The 17,368-nt window shown below is 40.8% G+C and overlaps 2 protein-coding genes across 2 annotated transcripts in view; one reads left to right on the forward strand and one right to left on the reverse strand.

Moving 5' to 3' along the window:
• tmtops2b (teleost multiple tissue opsin 2b) overlaps positions 1 to 7,656 on the reverse strand; it is a gene marked incomplete at both ends in the record, with an annotated part of 26,526 nt that extends 18,870 nt beyond the window's left edge. Inside the window, one exon of the mRNA XM_083903035.1 lies at positions 7,290 to 7,656. Within this exon, the coding sequence (XP_083759161.1) occupies positions 7,290 to 7,656 (367 nt within the window). The remainder of the gene's footprint in view (positions 1 to 7,289) is intronic.
• A 7,515-nt stretch (positions 7,657 to 15,171) lies between these two features.
• Positions 15,172 to 17,368, forward strand: part of uxs1 (UDP-glucuronate decarboxylase 1) — a 20,169-nt gene continuing 17,972 nt past the window's right edge. Inside the window, exon 1 of the mRNA XM_083902415.1 lies at positions 15,172 to 15,908. Coding sequence (XP_083758541.1) covers positions 15,818 to 15,908 — 91 coding nt within the window. The 5' untranslated portion in view covers positions 15,172 to 15,817. The remainder of the gene's footprint in view (positions 15,909 to 17,368) is intronic.

The raw sequence follows: 17,368 nt of genomic DNA on the forward strand, positions 1-17,368 counted from the left end.
CGATTAATTGCATATCATTTAAATATTTTATATTGTAACCGAAATAAAACTATTCATTCATTCATTCATTCATTCATATCTATCTATCTATCTATCTATCTATCTATCTATCTATCTATCTATCTATCTATCTATCTATCTATCTATCTATCTATCTATCTATCTATCTATCTATCTATCTATCTCTCTATCTCTCTCCAGCTAGCAAGCTAGACTTCTAGCTAATGAAATAGCTAGCTATATGTTTATATGGGTCACAGACTTTGGGCTGTATGAAGGACCAGTATGACCGAAATAATTACTATGACTAGTTCTTTTATTATCTTTTAAATGCACTTTTTGCTGCTTACTGGCTGCAGAAAATGTCTTTATTTGAAAATGCGGCCCGACTGAGCGTGTAATTGAATATAGTGAATATGGTCTAGGAGAAAGAAATATGCTGGAAAATAGCGATTAAAAACAACAACTCCAGAGATTAAATCCTCAAAGACTCTGACGTGAGCTACCCCAAAATCACATTCTTCACATTTTAAACTCAGAATAACAACACAAGAACAGGGTTAAGTCCCTCCTTGTAGACGCTTTAGCTCATCGTGGGAAAAAACAAAGTTTATATTCCCCTCGGAGTACACGTCATTCACGTAAATAACACTGTGCTACTGTATCCGTGTCATACTTGGTTTCACTAATAAGGTTGGAGATGATCACGGGGCGTTTGTGGTCCTGTGGAGAGATGAACTTAACAAATCACATCTGACATCACATCCACGCCCTCTGCCCTTTTGCAAAAAAAGACACTGAAGTGTCCGCGGTGTTTGTTAATGCTGTCGGAACAGCAGCAGCAGCAGCAGCAGCAGCAGCAGCAGTGTGAGGAGTCTTTGTTTAGTGACGATGATGAGAATACAAAGTACTCCCTTGTTCTGCCACAAGCTGGTTAGTGGGTAATTAATCCTAACGACATCACCGTAATTACGCTGGTCATTCATCCAGTTTGGATGCTTGCCTGGATTGTCACTTAATTTGCCACGTAACACTCTGCATATGTTAAAAATTTCAAAATGCCATCATGAGAGCGTTTATTGACCCAGAATTGAAGTGTCCTGAGTGTAACATTTCACTGACATTTTCAAATTGAATAAACTCGCTTGAATAAAGCAATATGAAAATGTACGGAAGAGTATAACCCTAATCCTCTTCCGTACATTTTTACAAAAGTAAAAAAAAAAACTTCTAAGAAAAAAATTAATTATATATACATACATATTTGTATGTATATAGATATAGATATATATGTATATACATATGTATGTATATACATATGTATATACATATATATGGAAGGAAATAAAAGGAAATGAAATGAAGCGAATCTAATAAAAAAAATAGAGAAGATAGTCATCGCCCTTGTCGAGGCGGCGCGATTCGCAGAATGAGTTTGTCAGCATCTTATTAAGTGTTCAGAAATATGACCATTGAATCATTCATTCATTATATATACCACTTATCCTGCACAGGTTTGGGGGGGCGGGGGGGGACCCTGGACAAAAGGCGAGTCCATCACAGAGTCATCAGCAAAGCAAAAAAAAAAAAAAACCCAAAGACAAAACAAGCGTTCACACTCACGTTCACACCTGTCAGTGTCGAGGCCCTAATTAACCTAACACCCGTCTGTACGTCCTTGGACTGAGGGAAGAAGCCGGAGTGAGTCGTAACACGTCTCGTCACATTAACATCCACAGAGCAGCAGCGGCCTCATGCAGGTTTAATCTTGTTGACCCCGTATACCGAGCCCCTGCATTACATTAATAAACCCCCGTGACACGAGTACGTATGAATAATGCTCGTTTTTTAATCCGTTTCTGTTCCCCTTTGCTAATTTTACATGTACGCACACGCCGACGCTCCCTTAACTACATTCACACGTCTGAGTGAGGGATTGTGATTTTTCAGTCAATTTGTGCAGTTTGCAAACTTGATGTAACTTAATGTGGAATGTTGTGATTTAACGCTTGCAAAACTTAAAGGCACAGTGTTACATTTTGCAGTATTTATACATATATATATTGAAGTTAACCCTTTTCCCTTCAATGGAATTATATTTGTCAATATTTTCACTTTTCACGAGGCAAACAACACTTTTTACAGACAGCGACTGCAAGCCCGTGACTACTTCTGGTCCATTGAGCGTTCCCTCCAAAACTCAGTAGCCAATCAAGTGAGGGAGTGCAGAGAACAAATCAGGGAGTGCAAAGAACAAATAAGGGAGTGCAAATTACAAGTGAGGGAGCGCAAAGAACAAGTGAGGGAGTGCAAAGAACAAATCGGGGAGCGAAAAGAACAAATAAGGGAGCGCAAATAACAAATAAGTGAGTGCAAATAACAAGTGAGGGAGTGCAAAGAACAAGTGAGGAAGCACAAACAACAAATAAGGAAGCACAAATAACAAAAGAGGGAGCGCAAACAAGTGAGAGAGCACAAACAACAAATAAGGGAGTGCAAATAACAAATCAGGGAGTGCAAAGAACAAATAAGGGAGTGCAAATAACAAGTGAGGGAGTGCAAAGAACAAATCAGGGAGCACAAAGAACAAATAAGGGAGCGCAAATTACAAGTGAGGGAGTGCAATGAACATGTGAGGAACGCAAATAACAGGTGAGGGAGCGCAAAGAACAAATCAGGGAGCGCAAAAAAAGTGAGGGAGTGCAAAGAGCAAGTGAGGGAGCGCAAAGAACTAATCAGGGAGCACAAATAAGGGAGCGCAAATAAGTGAGGGAGCACAAATAACAAATAAGGGAGTGCAAATACCAAATGAGGGAGCACAAACAACAAGTGAGGGTGCGCAAAGAACAAGTGGCCACAAGAAGCCACTGGGTGGCGCTAGAGAGAGAGAGGCCACAGGTAATACATTATGTTAGAGCAGTGGTTTGTCTATTTCGGTCTTTTTCAAGGACGACTATGCTGACTTTCACAGGACCGAGCAGCACTTGTTGTACTGCGTCCTACAATATGTCATCATTTACATGCATTTATTTTAAATGAATCCTCAATTAGCCGTGGCCTCGGGCGGCGCCGGAGAGGAACCGGTGATCAGCGGCGGTGCGCGCAGTGTGAGCGTAATGCAAGGCTGCACTTCGGGCAAGGATGCATATACTGTCGAAAAGCTGCTCCTCTGCAATCTCCATTTGAAGGACAGGCTCATGATGGGGAGGGCGGCGGCGGTGGCAGGGACCTTTTCTGGAGGAAATGAACGGGGTGAATAAGTCAGAATGTAATATAATCGCGGGACTCTGTCATTTCCATATACTTTACAGGACAAGGTCTGACGTTTCAATGCGCCCATGAGGAAAAAAAACCACGCCTGGAGAAGACAATGATGTACTGAACAAGGTCAACGTTGTGAAATAAATGAAATGTAATGCAATCGGTATTCAATTTGTGTAGAGGAGGATATTTGTTTGTGCGCCGCAAACTATAAGGTCCCTTCCTGTTATAGACTTTAATATCTCGTTCGATTCAATCTAGTCTGTGTCATGCGAAGTCAATATGTTATGTGAAGGTGAATTACTGGACGAGAGTAAAATTGTTATTCGAATTTCCGCCTCGCTCCTGCATTCAATATCTGCCGAGAACCAGACACGTTCAGGGAAGCTGTAGCGTTGTTCTCTTCTTCTTTGGTAGGAAATTAGCGCTGGGAACGTTAACGTTTCCATGACGACTGACCGGGAAAAGACGCGCGTGACGCCGTGTTTACGTGACTTCCTATTATATTATATTATATTATTATATATATATATAAAATTAGTCTCTAAAGTCAGTTTTTCTCCCGGGTGCGTTAGCTTCTTTAGCGCCGTTAGCACGCCTACAGTCAAACTGGAGCGGTCTGTTTATTAAACGAAAAGCAGCGCTACAAATAACTAGCGTACCTGTGTACTGCGTTTGTGTGCCTCTGTTTTTAAAGTTTAGCGTTACTTTAGAGACTCATTTTAACAATCGGGAGTTCCGTAAACACGACGTCACGCACACCTTTTCCCGGTCAGTCGTCTTGGAAACGCGCCAAGCGTTAACTTTGACGCCGCTAACGTCGTTAAAGTGCCCAGCACTAGTAGGAATGAGTCCTATTCTCTGTGTCCAGACTTGTACCGCCACCCGATGGTGAAGTGAGATACCACAAGAGCAAGGACTTATTTCTGGTTCCAGGACAATCAGGGGAGTTAGGAGACGGGGAATTGTGGTCGACAGTTGTATTTTTTAAAAATCTAAATCAGAATTATGTGGTTAAAAAAAGGGCAATTAACATGCACTATGAGCAGAATTCAGTGGTGATTTAACCTTGGTTAGTATTTTTTGGTTATTTTCGCTGCTCCTTCTTTCATCAGATCTTTCATGTGGAAGATAAAGCGGCAGAAAATGGAATTAGTTGGAAGAAATAAAGACGACTATTTCTAAACAACAAATGGATCCAATGCCGAGATCTCTGAGTTCCAAATTTTAGCAGCACTTTATAACTGAAGGGCACGACTTGCACTATGATTATTTATTTAATTATGCTTTTGTTGTGCTAATTAATTGAATTGAATTGAATTGAATTGAATTGAATTTGGATTTCCAACCTCAGAACATCAGACAAGGTCTCTGCAGGTTTCAACAAGTCAAATTTAAGACTTTTTTAACCATAACGAATACAATTTAAGACCCATTTCAAATCCATACTGGCAAAAAAGTACAAACGACATGAAGGAAACTTGCCAGTTACGTCAGAAAAACGAAACCTTAAAGACCTCGGTATTTTGAATTTGAATGTAGTGACCGTTTTTGGCCACATTCTTACATATGGCGCCTTTAATAGATTTTGAAGCCCTTTCAAAATTGTATTTAAGACCGTTTATGAGGATTTCAGGAGAATTTAAGACATTTTACGGCCTTAAATTATTAGATTTAAGACTTTTTAAGACCCCGTGGATACCCTGATCAAAGCAATCTCTCATGCTTTTTATTGTGCACTATATATCATAATTTTAGACTTTTATTTTGAAATTCTGCCACAAACAATCCTTAGTTTGATATCCTAACGGAGAATCGTGATAATCTTGGCTCATATCGTCCACCCATACTGAACAGTTGAACCTGAAAGTTGGACCCGCCCCCTCCTGACCAGACTCGATGCTCATTGGCCACTTCGGACATTTGAATTTAAGACCCCTGTTGGCCCCAGAAATGTTTGCGTCCGTGTTTTCTTCTCCCGAATAGAACGCCGTTCGTATTACCACAATTTCCACCCAGTCATCTCACGAGAGGTCGCTCGACAATTTAAAAGTAATCTAATTATTGATTGCAATGCGCCGCAGCGAGCGCAGACTAAACATTAAGTTGTTCGTCAGTAGACTCGTGGTCTCATGACAAAAAAAAAAACCCACTTGAAAAACCCGCCTCCACTTAATTGAATAAACACTGCTTTATGTGACGGCGTCTGACTTAAAGGAACGATGATGTAAGATCATGAAAAACAAATCAAAGTCAACCACAAAGAGTTCACTCATTCACGATAACTCGTGTCTTTTTTAGTTGAAGCCTTTGAAAAGTCGGAAAAAACTTAACCGCAGACAGTACAGCACTTTAAGTAGCTGCAGACGCCTCCGGGGGATGTTTTATTTTGTGTGTGTTTGCGCATCGAAATCAGCAGATATAGTTTGTACAGTAGCTTGCATTGTTTTACAGTTATTTCAAAGAGTCTACCTTCAGTCGTGTCGAAGTTTGTTAAAGTCACTCTTTAACCAGATTTACAGCAGCATTTGTGATCTGCTGCCATAACAACGTCAATAATTCCAATTTAAACTTTGCACACATGTATAATATAACACATGTATAAACAGTTAAAACCAAAGTTTATGTTTCAAAAATATGTATTATTTTACCTACTTTTATTTATTTGTACATGTCTGAGCTTGTCTTGTCTGTTTCTCTTTTTTTTTTTTTGAAAACTGCAGGAAATATGCAAATGAGCCATGCTCTGGACACTGCCCACTCCAATTATGTCCGCTCAGGCTACGCCCACAGCACAATTAAATTAGTTTTATTATTATTACTTTACTATAATTTGATTTAGATTATGTACTTTATGTATGCAAATGTGTAAATGTGTTAATTAATGATTGCTGTAAATCTGGTGAAAGGTGACTTTAATACAAAAATATGTCAAAATGTTGCTGTTAAATTCAGCATTAACAACTTTATAAGGTTTATTTGACTGAATACAAACACATTTCCCTGCCTTTCATTTGTGTAAAATTAAACCTGTCTCTGTTTTAAACCACATCATCAACAGATGGTATGGTCTGGTCAGGTCTATTCAGGTCTGGTCTGGTGTGGTCTGGTCTAATCAGGGCTATTCAGGTCTGGTGTGGTGTGGTCAGGTCTGTTCAGGTCTAATCAGGTCTGGTCTGGTCTCGTGTGGTGTGGTGTGGTGTGGTCAGGTCTGGTCAGGTCTAACCAGGTCAAATCTGGTCTGGTCAGATCTAATCAGGTCTGGTCTGGTGTGGTGTGGTGTGGTCAGGTCTGGTCTGGTCAGGTCTGGTCTGGTCTGGTCAGGTCAGGTCTAATCAGGTCTGGTGTGGTGTGATGTGGTGTGGTGTGGTGTGGTCAGGTCTGGTCTAGTCGGGTCTAATCAGGTCTGGTCTGGTCTGGTGTGGTGTGGTGTGGTCAGGTCTGGTCTAGTCAGGTCTAATCAGGTCTGGTCTGGTCAGGTCTAATCAGGTCTGGTCTGGTCAGGTCTAATCAGGTCTGGTGTGGTGTGGTGTGGTCAGGTCTTGTCAGGTCTAACCAGGTCAAATCTGGTCTGGTCAGATCTAATCAGGTCTGGTCTGGTGTGGTGTGGTCAGGTCTGGTCAGGTCAGGTCTAATCAGGTCTGGTCTGGTGTGGTGTGGTCAGGTCTGGTCAGATCTAATCTGGTGTGGTGTGGTGTGGTGTGGTGTGGTGTGGTAAGGTCTGGTCTCATCAGGTCTGGTCTGGTCTGGTCTGGTCTGGTCTGGTGTGGTGTGGTGTGGTGTGGTCAGGTCTGGTCTGGTCAGGTCTAATCAGGTCTGGTCTGGTGTGGTGTGGTCAGGTCTGGTCAGATCTAATCAGGTCTGGTCAGATCTAATCAGGTCTGGTGTGGTCTAGTGTGGTAAGGTCTGGTCAGATCTAATCAGATCTAATCAGGTCTGGTAAGGTCTGGTCAGATCTAATCAGGTCTAATCAGGTCTGTGTGCGCATCCACATGTGTCACCATGAGAAGAACCAAAAGCGCACGTACCAAAGCAGGAGTTGATGAAGCCGTACCAGCTGCAGCCGCTGCGCCCCAGCAGCCACTTGCCGCGGACGCTGGAGGCGAAGCTGAGCGTGGTGCCGAACAAACACACCAGCATGTCGCTGACGCTGATGTTGAGCAGCAGCATGTTCACCGGCGTCCGCAGCTTCTTGAACTTGCAGAAGAGCAGCAGCACCACCAAGTTGTTGAGGAAGCCGAAAGTCATGATGAAGCCCAGCACCACGGACAGCACGGCGAAGCCCGTGGGCGAGAGCCTGCCCCGGTGCGCCGGCGCGTCCAGCAGCTCCTGCTCATCGCTCAGGTTGAAGCTGTAGTTCAGACCATCCTGACCAGAAAACATCCTGGTGTCCATTCATCGGAGCTCGTCGTCGCACTCTTGACTCCTCTAAAGTTCACGAAGACGCTGCGTCCATGCCGGTGTTCCTTTGGCACGTGCGACCTGCGCGCTCAAAACGCACATTCCTCCACTGATGGTGATGAAGAAGAAGAAGAAAAGTCAAAGTGCCACCCGTTACCTAAACGCATCTCCCCCTCAGTCACCACAGTTCATTTAAAGGATTTTGGGATTATTCACAAAGACTCGATCTCTCTGCTGTTGCTTCGGAAAATGTTCCGTTTTCACTTTTGGGATGGATCGCAGAATCCACGTTTCACAATCAACCGAGGCTCCAGCCGCGCGTAAAGGGATGCGTAAAATGCGCGCTGCTCCGGCAACCAGCGGCTTTTAATGACCACTCTCTGACGTCACGAGGTATGAGGATGATGACAGGGGGAGGTGTGTGTGTGTGTGTGTGTGTGTGTGTGTGTGTGTGTGTGTGTGTGTGTGTGTGTGTGTGTGTGTGTGTGTGTGTGTGTGTGTGTGTGTGTGTGTGTGTGTGTGTGTGTGTGTGTGTGCGCGTGTGTATTTAGGTTGTGCAACAGTTTGACTATGGCTTTGGCTATGGTTATTGTTTGGTATTAAAGCTGGACTATGCAAGATTGCTATAGGGGAAAAAAAAAATTGGTTAATTGTTTGAATTTCATCCACAGGTTGCTTTGGGATCACAGCTCCTCAACTACCGGGTTTCTCTCCGTCGATGCTGGTACGTCACACGTTTTATTGAATTTATCGTCCTTTTCTTTACTGTGGGCGACGGTAGCTCATCTTTCAACTGGAAGGTTGTGGGTTTGATTAATGGCTCCGATCGTCTCCGTGCCAAAGAGTCCTTCGGCAAGACGCTTAACCCTTTAACACTTATCCCTCTATCCCACTATTTTTTTTCACTTATTTTAACCATTAAAGGCGCCATATGTAAGAATGTGGCCAAAAGCTGTTACAAATTCAAAATACCGAGGTCTTATAGGTTTCGTTTTCTGACGTAACTGGCAACCCGTGGTTGCTCGGCAGCTGAGACCCTACTGACTGCAATGATTGGTAGACGGCGGTAGGTGGCGCCACATGCCAAAACATGATTTCAAAACATAAACGTGATTTGCAGTCTGCAAAATATATTTTTTTAATGCAAATATTTTGTCTGTACTGTTGTTGTTGGTGAGTTCAGTTTGTTATATGAACATTATTTCTGAGTCTCTGTGACATATTAGGAGGATTTTATGGCCAGTTGCTTTAGATTTATTACATAATGCACCTTTAAAAGAATGGTTATTTTGTCCATTTTAGCAGAATAACGTCCAATATCTGGCAGCTTTTTTACTGCATGTTAAAATAGTGTATTAGCTATGACTAAGAAAAACAAAAAAGGTTTATGTTGCATGTTAAATTTGACATTTGAACAGTATAAAACATCATTTTTTCAGTCTCTCGATCATTTTTTGTCTCTCAAAGTGCAAAAAAACAGGCCAAAAAAAATGGACTACTACTACTGTATGTACGGGCGTTTTTTTCCCACTCTCTGGCGACAAAGATGCTGATTCTACGGGTTCACCACACGTTGGGCTTTGACGTGCAGCTCCTCAGCTTTCAGAAACTGTTAGAAAACGTTCTTCTTCTTCTTCCACATTGCAAACCACAAAGGGGCTGACGACACCGGGACGGCGCGGCTGTTTCCATCTCCATGTTCAAGATAAGACGGGATAAAACGTTTTACTTTGATCGATGTCACGCGGCGGCTGCTGAAGTTCAAATCGACACGGCGGCACGAAGCGGGGTAGAAGAAAAAAAAGAAAAGGAACACGAATGCAGGCGCAGAGCAGCATGTCATTTAAGATTAAGTTGGAAAGTTTTTTACGGCGGCACAGAGGAGCCTCACCTTTGACGGCAACAGACTACTGCCCCCTGCTGTTAAGGAAAGTGGTTTGTTTTTCCCAGAGTGTCTCCATGAGGCAAATCCTGCTTACTCTACCTTTTAATGTGAGGGTGGGAGCCATAAAAGAAAATAATATATTTATCTGATATATTATTATTGATAAGCACAGTGACTGTTTTTGATCATCAGTGAAGGACACAGCTCCCCCAGGGTCGATTTTAAACGTAAATTGCCGCTTTGAAAGAGAGTTTTCCACATAACAACAACTATTAAAGGACAATCAGTGTCCAGCAGCTATGGTTTTCTAAAGAGCCGCGGCAATTTGTACAACGTGTGCGCGTTGGATCACAGAGAGCTCTGTTGATTTAGTTCATATCTCGTCTTAATCTCCTAATCTGTCCCGCATCTGGCTGTGTAGCCGTAGGCGAAACGGGACGGCGACCGACGAAAAGCATGTTATTCACACACAAAAAAACAACCAGAAATGCATTTTGTAATCCCCTCAGACGTGTTTTGTTCTTTTAATCCGACCACCTTTTGACAAACTATTCAACTGAAACACAAACAGCCCTGTGTGTCTTGTCTTCATTATGAGACACTGGCTCCTCCTCCTCCTCCTCCTTCACATGTGGCTTTGTAAGCCCTGTATCTCTCTCTATACACGACATATATACATTAGATGTGCATGACAACCTCAGATGTATGTGACAGTATTGTGTAGATGACGTGTGACGCTGTGAGACAATGGTTGAATAAGAAGACACAGCGCCAATTCATCTCAAGGGCACTTTACATAGTAAGGTCAAGACCTTACAATTATTATTATTATCATTATTATTACAATAGAGAGGGGAAACTGACACTGTGGTGTAGTATAACAGGGATTGCATCGCACTTGTCTGCTTCGGTTCCCTCTGGATACTGCTCAGAGAAATATGCAGGTTAGTTAATGACTCTAAATCTGAAAAAGGTCACGCTGGCTGGTTTGTGATTTGTTTCATGTTCAGAGATATACATATATATGTGTGTATATATATACGTATATATGTGTATATATATATATATATACACGTAAATATATGTGTATATATATATATACGTAAATATATGTGTGTATATATATATATACGTAAATATATGTGTGTATATATATATATATACGTAAATATATGTGTGTATATATACATATATACATATATATGTGTATATACATATATACACATATATGTGTGTATATATGTATATATGTAAATATATGTGTATATATACATATATGTGTATATATATACGTAAATATGTGTATATATACATATATATATATATATATACACATATATATATATATATATATATATATAAATAAAGTTGTTTGTGTACAACTGCAATGATTTTATACCATACAAACCGATACCATACCAAATGAACTGAGGCCATACCATACTATACCATACAAACCGATACCATATAAACCGATACCATACCATACCAAACCATACAAACCGATACGATACCATATGAACCGATACCATACAAACCGATACCATATACCATACAAACCGATACAATACCATACCATACCAAACAATACAAACGATACCATACCAAACAACGATACCATACCAAACAATACAAACGATACCATACCAAACAACGATACCATACCAAACAATACAATCGATACCATACAAAAATGCTCTGTGTTCTAAGCGTTACATTACAGAAACATAAACAATGATTTTGATAATTACCAATGCTGTTAATTTAGCACAGCTGTGGCTTTTCGGTGATGGTCATCAAAACACATTTGTAAAGCACACCCTCCCCTCCCCTCCCCCCGCCTCACCTCCCCTCCCTTAACTCTGAAGTCCTGAAAGTCACAGTTCACTGATCCATTTCATCTGTGAAATGCTTGGAAAGCAGAGCCAACAACTCCGCGAGCAAACAAACAATCTCCGCGATGGAACACGCGCTTCCTGAGCCAACTGTCTTCATCCGAAGACCGTAAAAGAAACACAACGCAAACATTGTGGATTCTGTCACTGTCACACAAACACAAACACAAACTGGGCCTTGGCTTCAGTCACAGTCAGTGTAAATACTGGTGAGGAGGTCTTTTTTTATCATTATTATTATTTTCCATTGCAAAGTTCTGTATGTTCCCACCTACGGGCACTAACTGCATCGCATTCGGTGTCTCGTGTGTCTTTGTTTCAATGTGTTTGCAGAGGAAACGTATGATTTACATTTTACGAGGACGCATTACACGGTCATTTTCCCTTTATTCCTCCGAGAAACCGTCCAGATTAAATCCATCTGTGGGGACAGAGATGTTTGCTAATGAACCATCTGACACAAACACACACAACTGAAAACTGTGTCACACGTTTTACACGATTATCTGCATCTCCGCGTGTTATTTAACGACGAATTAAATACTATACAAACTTAATCGATGAATAGAAAATGTTGCCATGCAGAAATTACGAGCGGGCGACGCAAAGTAAATCAATTTGTCTGCAGATTACAGTTGGTGTGATTCCTATATCTGTACTTTACTTGATTTAAAGGCGCCATATGTAAGAATGTGGCCAAAAACGGTTACTACACTCAAATTCAAAACTCACCAACAACAACAGTACAGACAAAATATTTGCATTAAAAAATATATTTTGCAGACTGCAAATCATGTTTTTATGTTTTGAAATCATGCTTTGGCATCTGGCGCCACCTACCGCCGTCTACCAATCATTGCAGTCAGTAGAGTCTCAGCTGCTGAGCGACCCCGGGTTGCCAGTTACGTCAGAAAACGAAACCTAAAAGACCTCGGTGTTTTGAATTTGAGTGTAGTAACTGTTTTTGGCCACATTCTTACATATGGCACCTTTAATTGCACACGTTCAGCTTTAATTTGAGGGCATTTACATCCAAATCAAGTGAACGGTGTAGGAATTACAACACTTTCTATAATGTGCCTCCCACTTTTTAGGGGACCAAAAGTAATGGGACAAACTAAACGAATCGTAAATCAAAATATTAATTGTTTAATACTTGGTCAGTTACAGCCTGAAGTCTGGAAGGCATACACATCACCAGACCCCTAAAAAGTGGGGAGGCACTTATAGAAAGTGTTGTAATTCCTACACCGTTCACTCGATTTGGATGTAAATGCCCTCAAATTAAAGCTGAAAGTGTGCAGTTTCATTTCAAATCCAAACACATGAGCCAAAAAGAAGAGAATTGTGTCGATCTCACAATATTTATGGACCTGACCGTACTTTATTTCTGCCAGTACTACCCTTTTAATATATGGGATGCAGCACAGATGAAGATTAAACTACAATGTTGTCAAGGAACATTCAATCCAACTGTTTACTGTTTTTTCTCCTTTCTGTGCAGGTGTTGCCGTGTGGACTCAACGCCACATTGGCATAATCTTGGGGATTACGCGCGCAGTCACGTTTGCCGCGTCACCATCTGACCACCTAAGCGTTCTCAGCCAGTCGGGAGTTAAAGCAACCGTATAGATTGTTTACGCAGTATGTTCTGTATCGTCTCTGTGTTTATTTGCTGTGGTGGTTTTTCTTACAGCAGATATAAGGAAATCGATGCAGGATATTTTTGTGATTTAGTAGAAAACTGCACGGGAAGCTGTAGAAAGTGAAACGATTTGTCCGTTTTTTTTTTTGTCAAAAACATTTTTCGTCATGTTGCGTTCAACTTTATCGACGCCACTGCTCTCGACGATCTTGCAGGTTACATTTTACGTCCTTTGCGCGTCAGAAGGTTACTCGTTATCATAAACAGAGTCCATAATCATCTGAGGGGAAGATATCAGTGCGGACCATGAATAAATTAATTACGGAAAATCCGTTTCATCGCCCCCCTTTGATCGTTCCTTTACCTTTGAATCAGAGACGGCGTGTGTTTTCTTTTTGATGTTTGTCTGTTTGAATTTGGACAAATCCAAATGTGTTAATGTTAAAGGGCATGCGTTGATATTAAGGAACCGTAAGATGTATCGCAGGCCTGGAGGCAACCGCTAAATCCTTCAACACTGATAAATCTCTTAGATCTGAGTGCATGCAGTGGTCTTCCTGCTATATTACTATTAACTATTATTCTTTTAAGTGAAATAAATATAACAAATAAAGAATGCAATAAAATATATAGAAAAACGTAAGCGCTCCGACTAATGTGACTTACGGTGGTCGTTGTTGACATGTCGTAGTCGTCGACAGAGGCGATTCTAGAGTCTGTAGGGGCGCCTATAACAAAAATTTGCAGGGGGCCGTTCATCACCATTATGTTACAAAATAATCTAACACCAACGAAAAATGTATGAGTTCAAAATATTGTTTGTGAATGAATGAAATAACATGGAAAAACCTTGTAATTAAAAAGTATGTGAAAATATAAATGTAAAGAACAATAAAATACTGTAAATAGCTTTTAAAAAAACGATATAAACTTAGTAAAAAAAAAAAAAAATACATTACACTGTAAAGAACCCACATTATAAAACAATATGAATAAATAGAACAATTAAAATACTGAAAATAACAGAAAAACTGAGTAAAAAAGATATGCATTACACTGCACATTTCAGTAAAAACAGCCCTCAGGCTCCGAGTGTCGGGGGGGGCCCTATCAGCTCGGGGCCCCAAACAGTTGCCTGCCTTGCCTGTTCACAAACTGCGACCCCTGGTCATCGTTTCCCAGTTACAACAGCAAACTTATGGTGCTTATGGTTGTTTTTTCAAAATAAAACAAGCCCGACTAGATTAGGATAATACATCAATAAATCATACTTCATTTGTAAAGCCATTTTTATACACGTATAATATAGACATGCACACACATTTTATACTGTATCTACAAATACACACACACAGTGGGGTTTCCATGACTTCAGAGGACCTGACTTTGACTTTAAAATAGAATAATTCATGTTAAAAGGACCTGCTTTTTGTCCCTATAATACCTGAAAGTTAAAAGGTGCAGGCACGTTAGACACGGGGCCATGAATTTCATGTGGACCTCTATAAGGACCTCCACACGCTATTGTTTAATTCATTTTCTATCCAGCACTGAGTATCACAGCCTTTTTTTATTATTATGAAAACAAAGTTGCAAGGGCATTTTATAGGACTTCTCTATCCACTAGAAAGGAACTCCTTCAAAAACAATCTAGTGTAATGAAATTTTAATTTCATTTTTGTATAGGTAAATACCTCGGATTTTGTATAGGTAAATACCTCGGAGGAGGAAGTCACATTTAACAAATACAAATACATCTGAGTAGACAAAGGGTTTACAGTGTCGAGCTGCTTTCACTGCTTCACTGTGGAAAGTTTGCTCTGTGATGGAATGAATGGATGAATGGATGAATGGGTCATTGTATCAATGTTGACTCTAGGAAATAAAAATAATAACGAATCAAACCAAGCATCAGAACAGCGTTGTGTTACTGTAGAAAATGACCAGTAACCGCGGTGTGTTGACTTAGAAGAGACTAAAAAAAACAACTGTTGTTGTTTTCGTCGGAAGATTCTCGCCGAGACAAACGCGCGTCTCAGGAGTCGGAGGAGAAGCCAGGCTACTAAATCGAGCGATGAGCTCATCGCTCACATGCTATCCCTCCGGCCCTACAGAGGAGAGCAAACATCGTTATGTGTCCTACGACACAACGAACAGCTGCTGCGTGTCCTCCAAACTTTACACGGCGCTTTTACGTGTCACAATTCGCGTGTGTTTTTTTCGTCCCAGCGGGCTGTATACACGGTAGGGACGCACGGCGTCAGCGCCTCGCTAGCTGACGCAGCTAAGTGCTAGTTTCTATGCTAACCGTCGTCGCGAGTCGAATGTGTCGTCAAGATGTCAACGTAGGACACAAATGATTCGTAATATAATGTGTGTGTCTTTCATGTCGGGGGGGATAAACGGCGCTGACAGACGGGCCTTGTACGGCATTGTGAATGTTGACAGTCGCAGCGGTAGCATGACATCTGATACCGTTTTTGCTACCTGTGCCGTGTGAACGTTTGCTAGCCACGTAAACTGCCACTGCTGCTGTTGACGTAGCAGGAGCGGCTAACGCTGCCTGTAGCTATTGACTTGTTTTCATGACTTCTTCGCCGCCTCTATCGTTTGTCAATCGTCAAAAAAGATAAAACAATTGACGGCTACGAGCACGGAGGACATGAGCACTTGTGACCCACGATGCTGTAGCTGGACTTGAGAGAGTTGCATAGTCGCTCTGGTTCCTGGATGATGAAGCGGATCATCTGGCTGATATCAGGATTTAAGAGAAGAATGATGAAGCTACTTTTTGTCGTCGCTTTGGTCGCCTACATTGCCTGTAAGTACATTTACATATGCTTAGTAGAATACAGAAAACTGGGAATATTTTGGGAAAAAATGAACATGACAGAAAACTTTTCTCCAGGTTTTAATGGTCACATGAAGCCATTTATTGTGGCTCAATAATATTTTACCATGTCCTGGAACACACCTTTGATTATCTACTGATATCAGTATGAACCTTAAACTTCCAAACTTTACCATCAGCCATTAAAACAATACAACACTGTACCTGTCTGGCAAATATTCTACTTCCTTAACAACATGACTCAAGTACAATGCTGTTGCTGCTTTGTGTGATTATTTTTTACAATCTGGACCAAGTAATATAATGAATGCAAACAGGAGTTTTGGGATATATATTCTGTTTTTACCAATATCAAACTCATAGAGTGGAAAATACCTGGTACATTTAAAGAAACCTTCCATGCCAACTTTAGTTGATTCCAAATTGGAAACTTCTGCATGATGGGGATTAATGAGAATTAAGATTCATATACAAATAGCATTTTGTTTCGTCATTATTCATTACACACATTATTGAGCAATAGCAGTATTTGTTTGCATCAAATCTGATTGCTTTGGCTAAGATTATGCAACAACCAACTGTGTTAAAAGTTGAAAATCATCAGTTTAGTCCCGTAAATAACTACATTACATTAAAAATTCCTGTTTTTTTGCATCCCAAGAATCAATACTGATTGTTGTATTGGCTCGTTGTTAGTTATTATCACATTATTCATTGTGTGTGCACATTTAATATCGTAATATTAATGGAAATCTCCAAAATGATTTGGCTTGATATTGTAGATGGATAAGGTTTAGATTGTAGTACACACACCGTGGTGTAGTTTGCATAGCTATTTTGACAAATGTTATTAAATATACACCTGCTAAATGCACCCTCTTATCGGTTCCTAGCCGCTTTTGCTCTGTTTCCATTTGACTTGTTCTCTTCTCCTTTGACCTCTTCTGTGTGTGTGTTCTCTTCGTATCATTTGTCTCCTCTGAATCTTAAAGTCTTAATGAGCTGTCTGAGTTCATGTTGGTCTTGGCTTTGTCCACTGGCCTTGCCTCCATTTCAGCAGTCTGTGACACCATATGGCCAGCTTTGTTGTCGTTGTCGTTGTTGTTGGTGGTGGTGGTGGTGGTGGTGATGCTGTGTGGCTCACTCCTCTCCCACATTGACTGCCGTGAGTTCACAGTGAATTAAAGGACGTTGAATGGATCGCACAAGACGAGTTGCGACTAAAAACGCCTCAAAGAGCTTAATGTCTTTTGAGCGTTGTGGCCAATGATTCAAATCTATTAACAATCAGGTTCAATTTTAGATTTAGAAATGTCAGAAAATGTTGATCTATGTTCTCAAATGTCTTGTTTTGACCACAAACCGAAAGGATTCAGTTTGAATGATATTGTTGTCGTATGAAGCAAAGAAACTAGAAAATAGTTCATAGC

Source organism: Microchirus variegatus (genome assembly GCF_963457635.1).
Source record: "Microchirus variegatus genome assembly, chromosome: 16".
NCBI lineage: Eukaryota > Metazoa > Chordata > Actinopteri > Pleuronectiformes > Soleidae > Microchirus > Microchirus variegatus.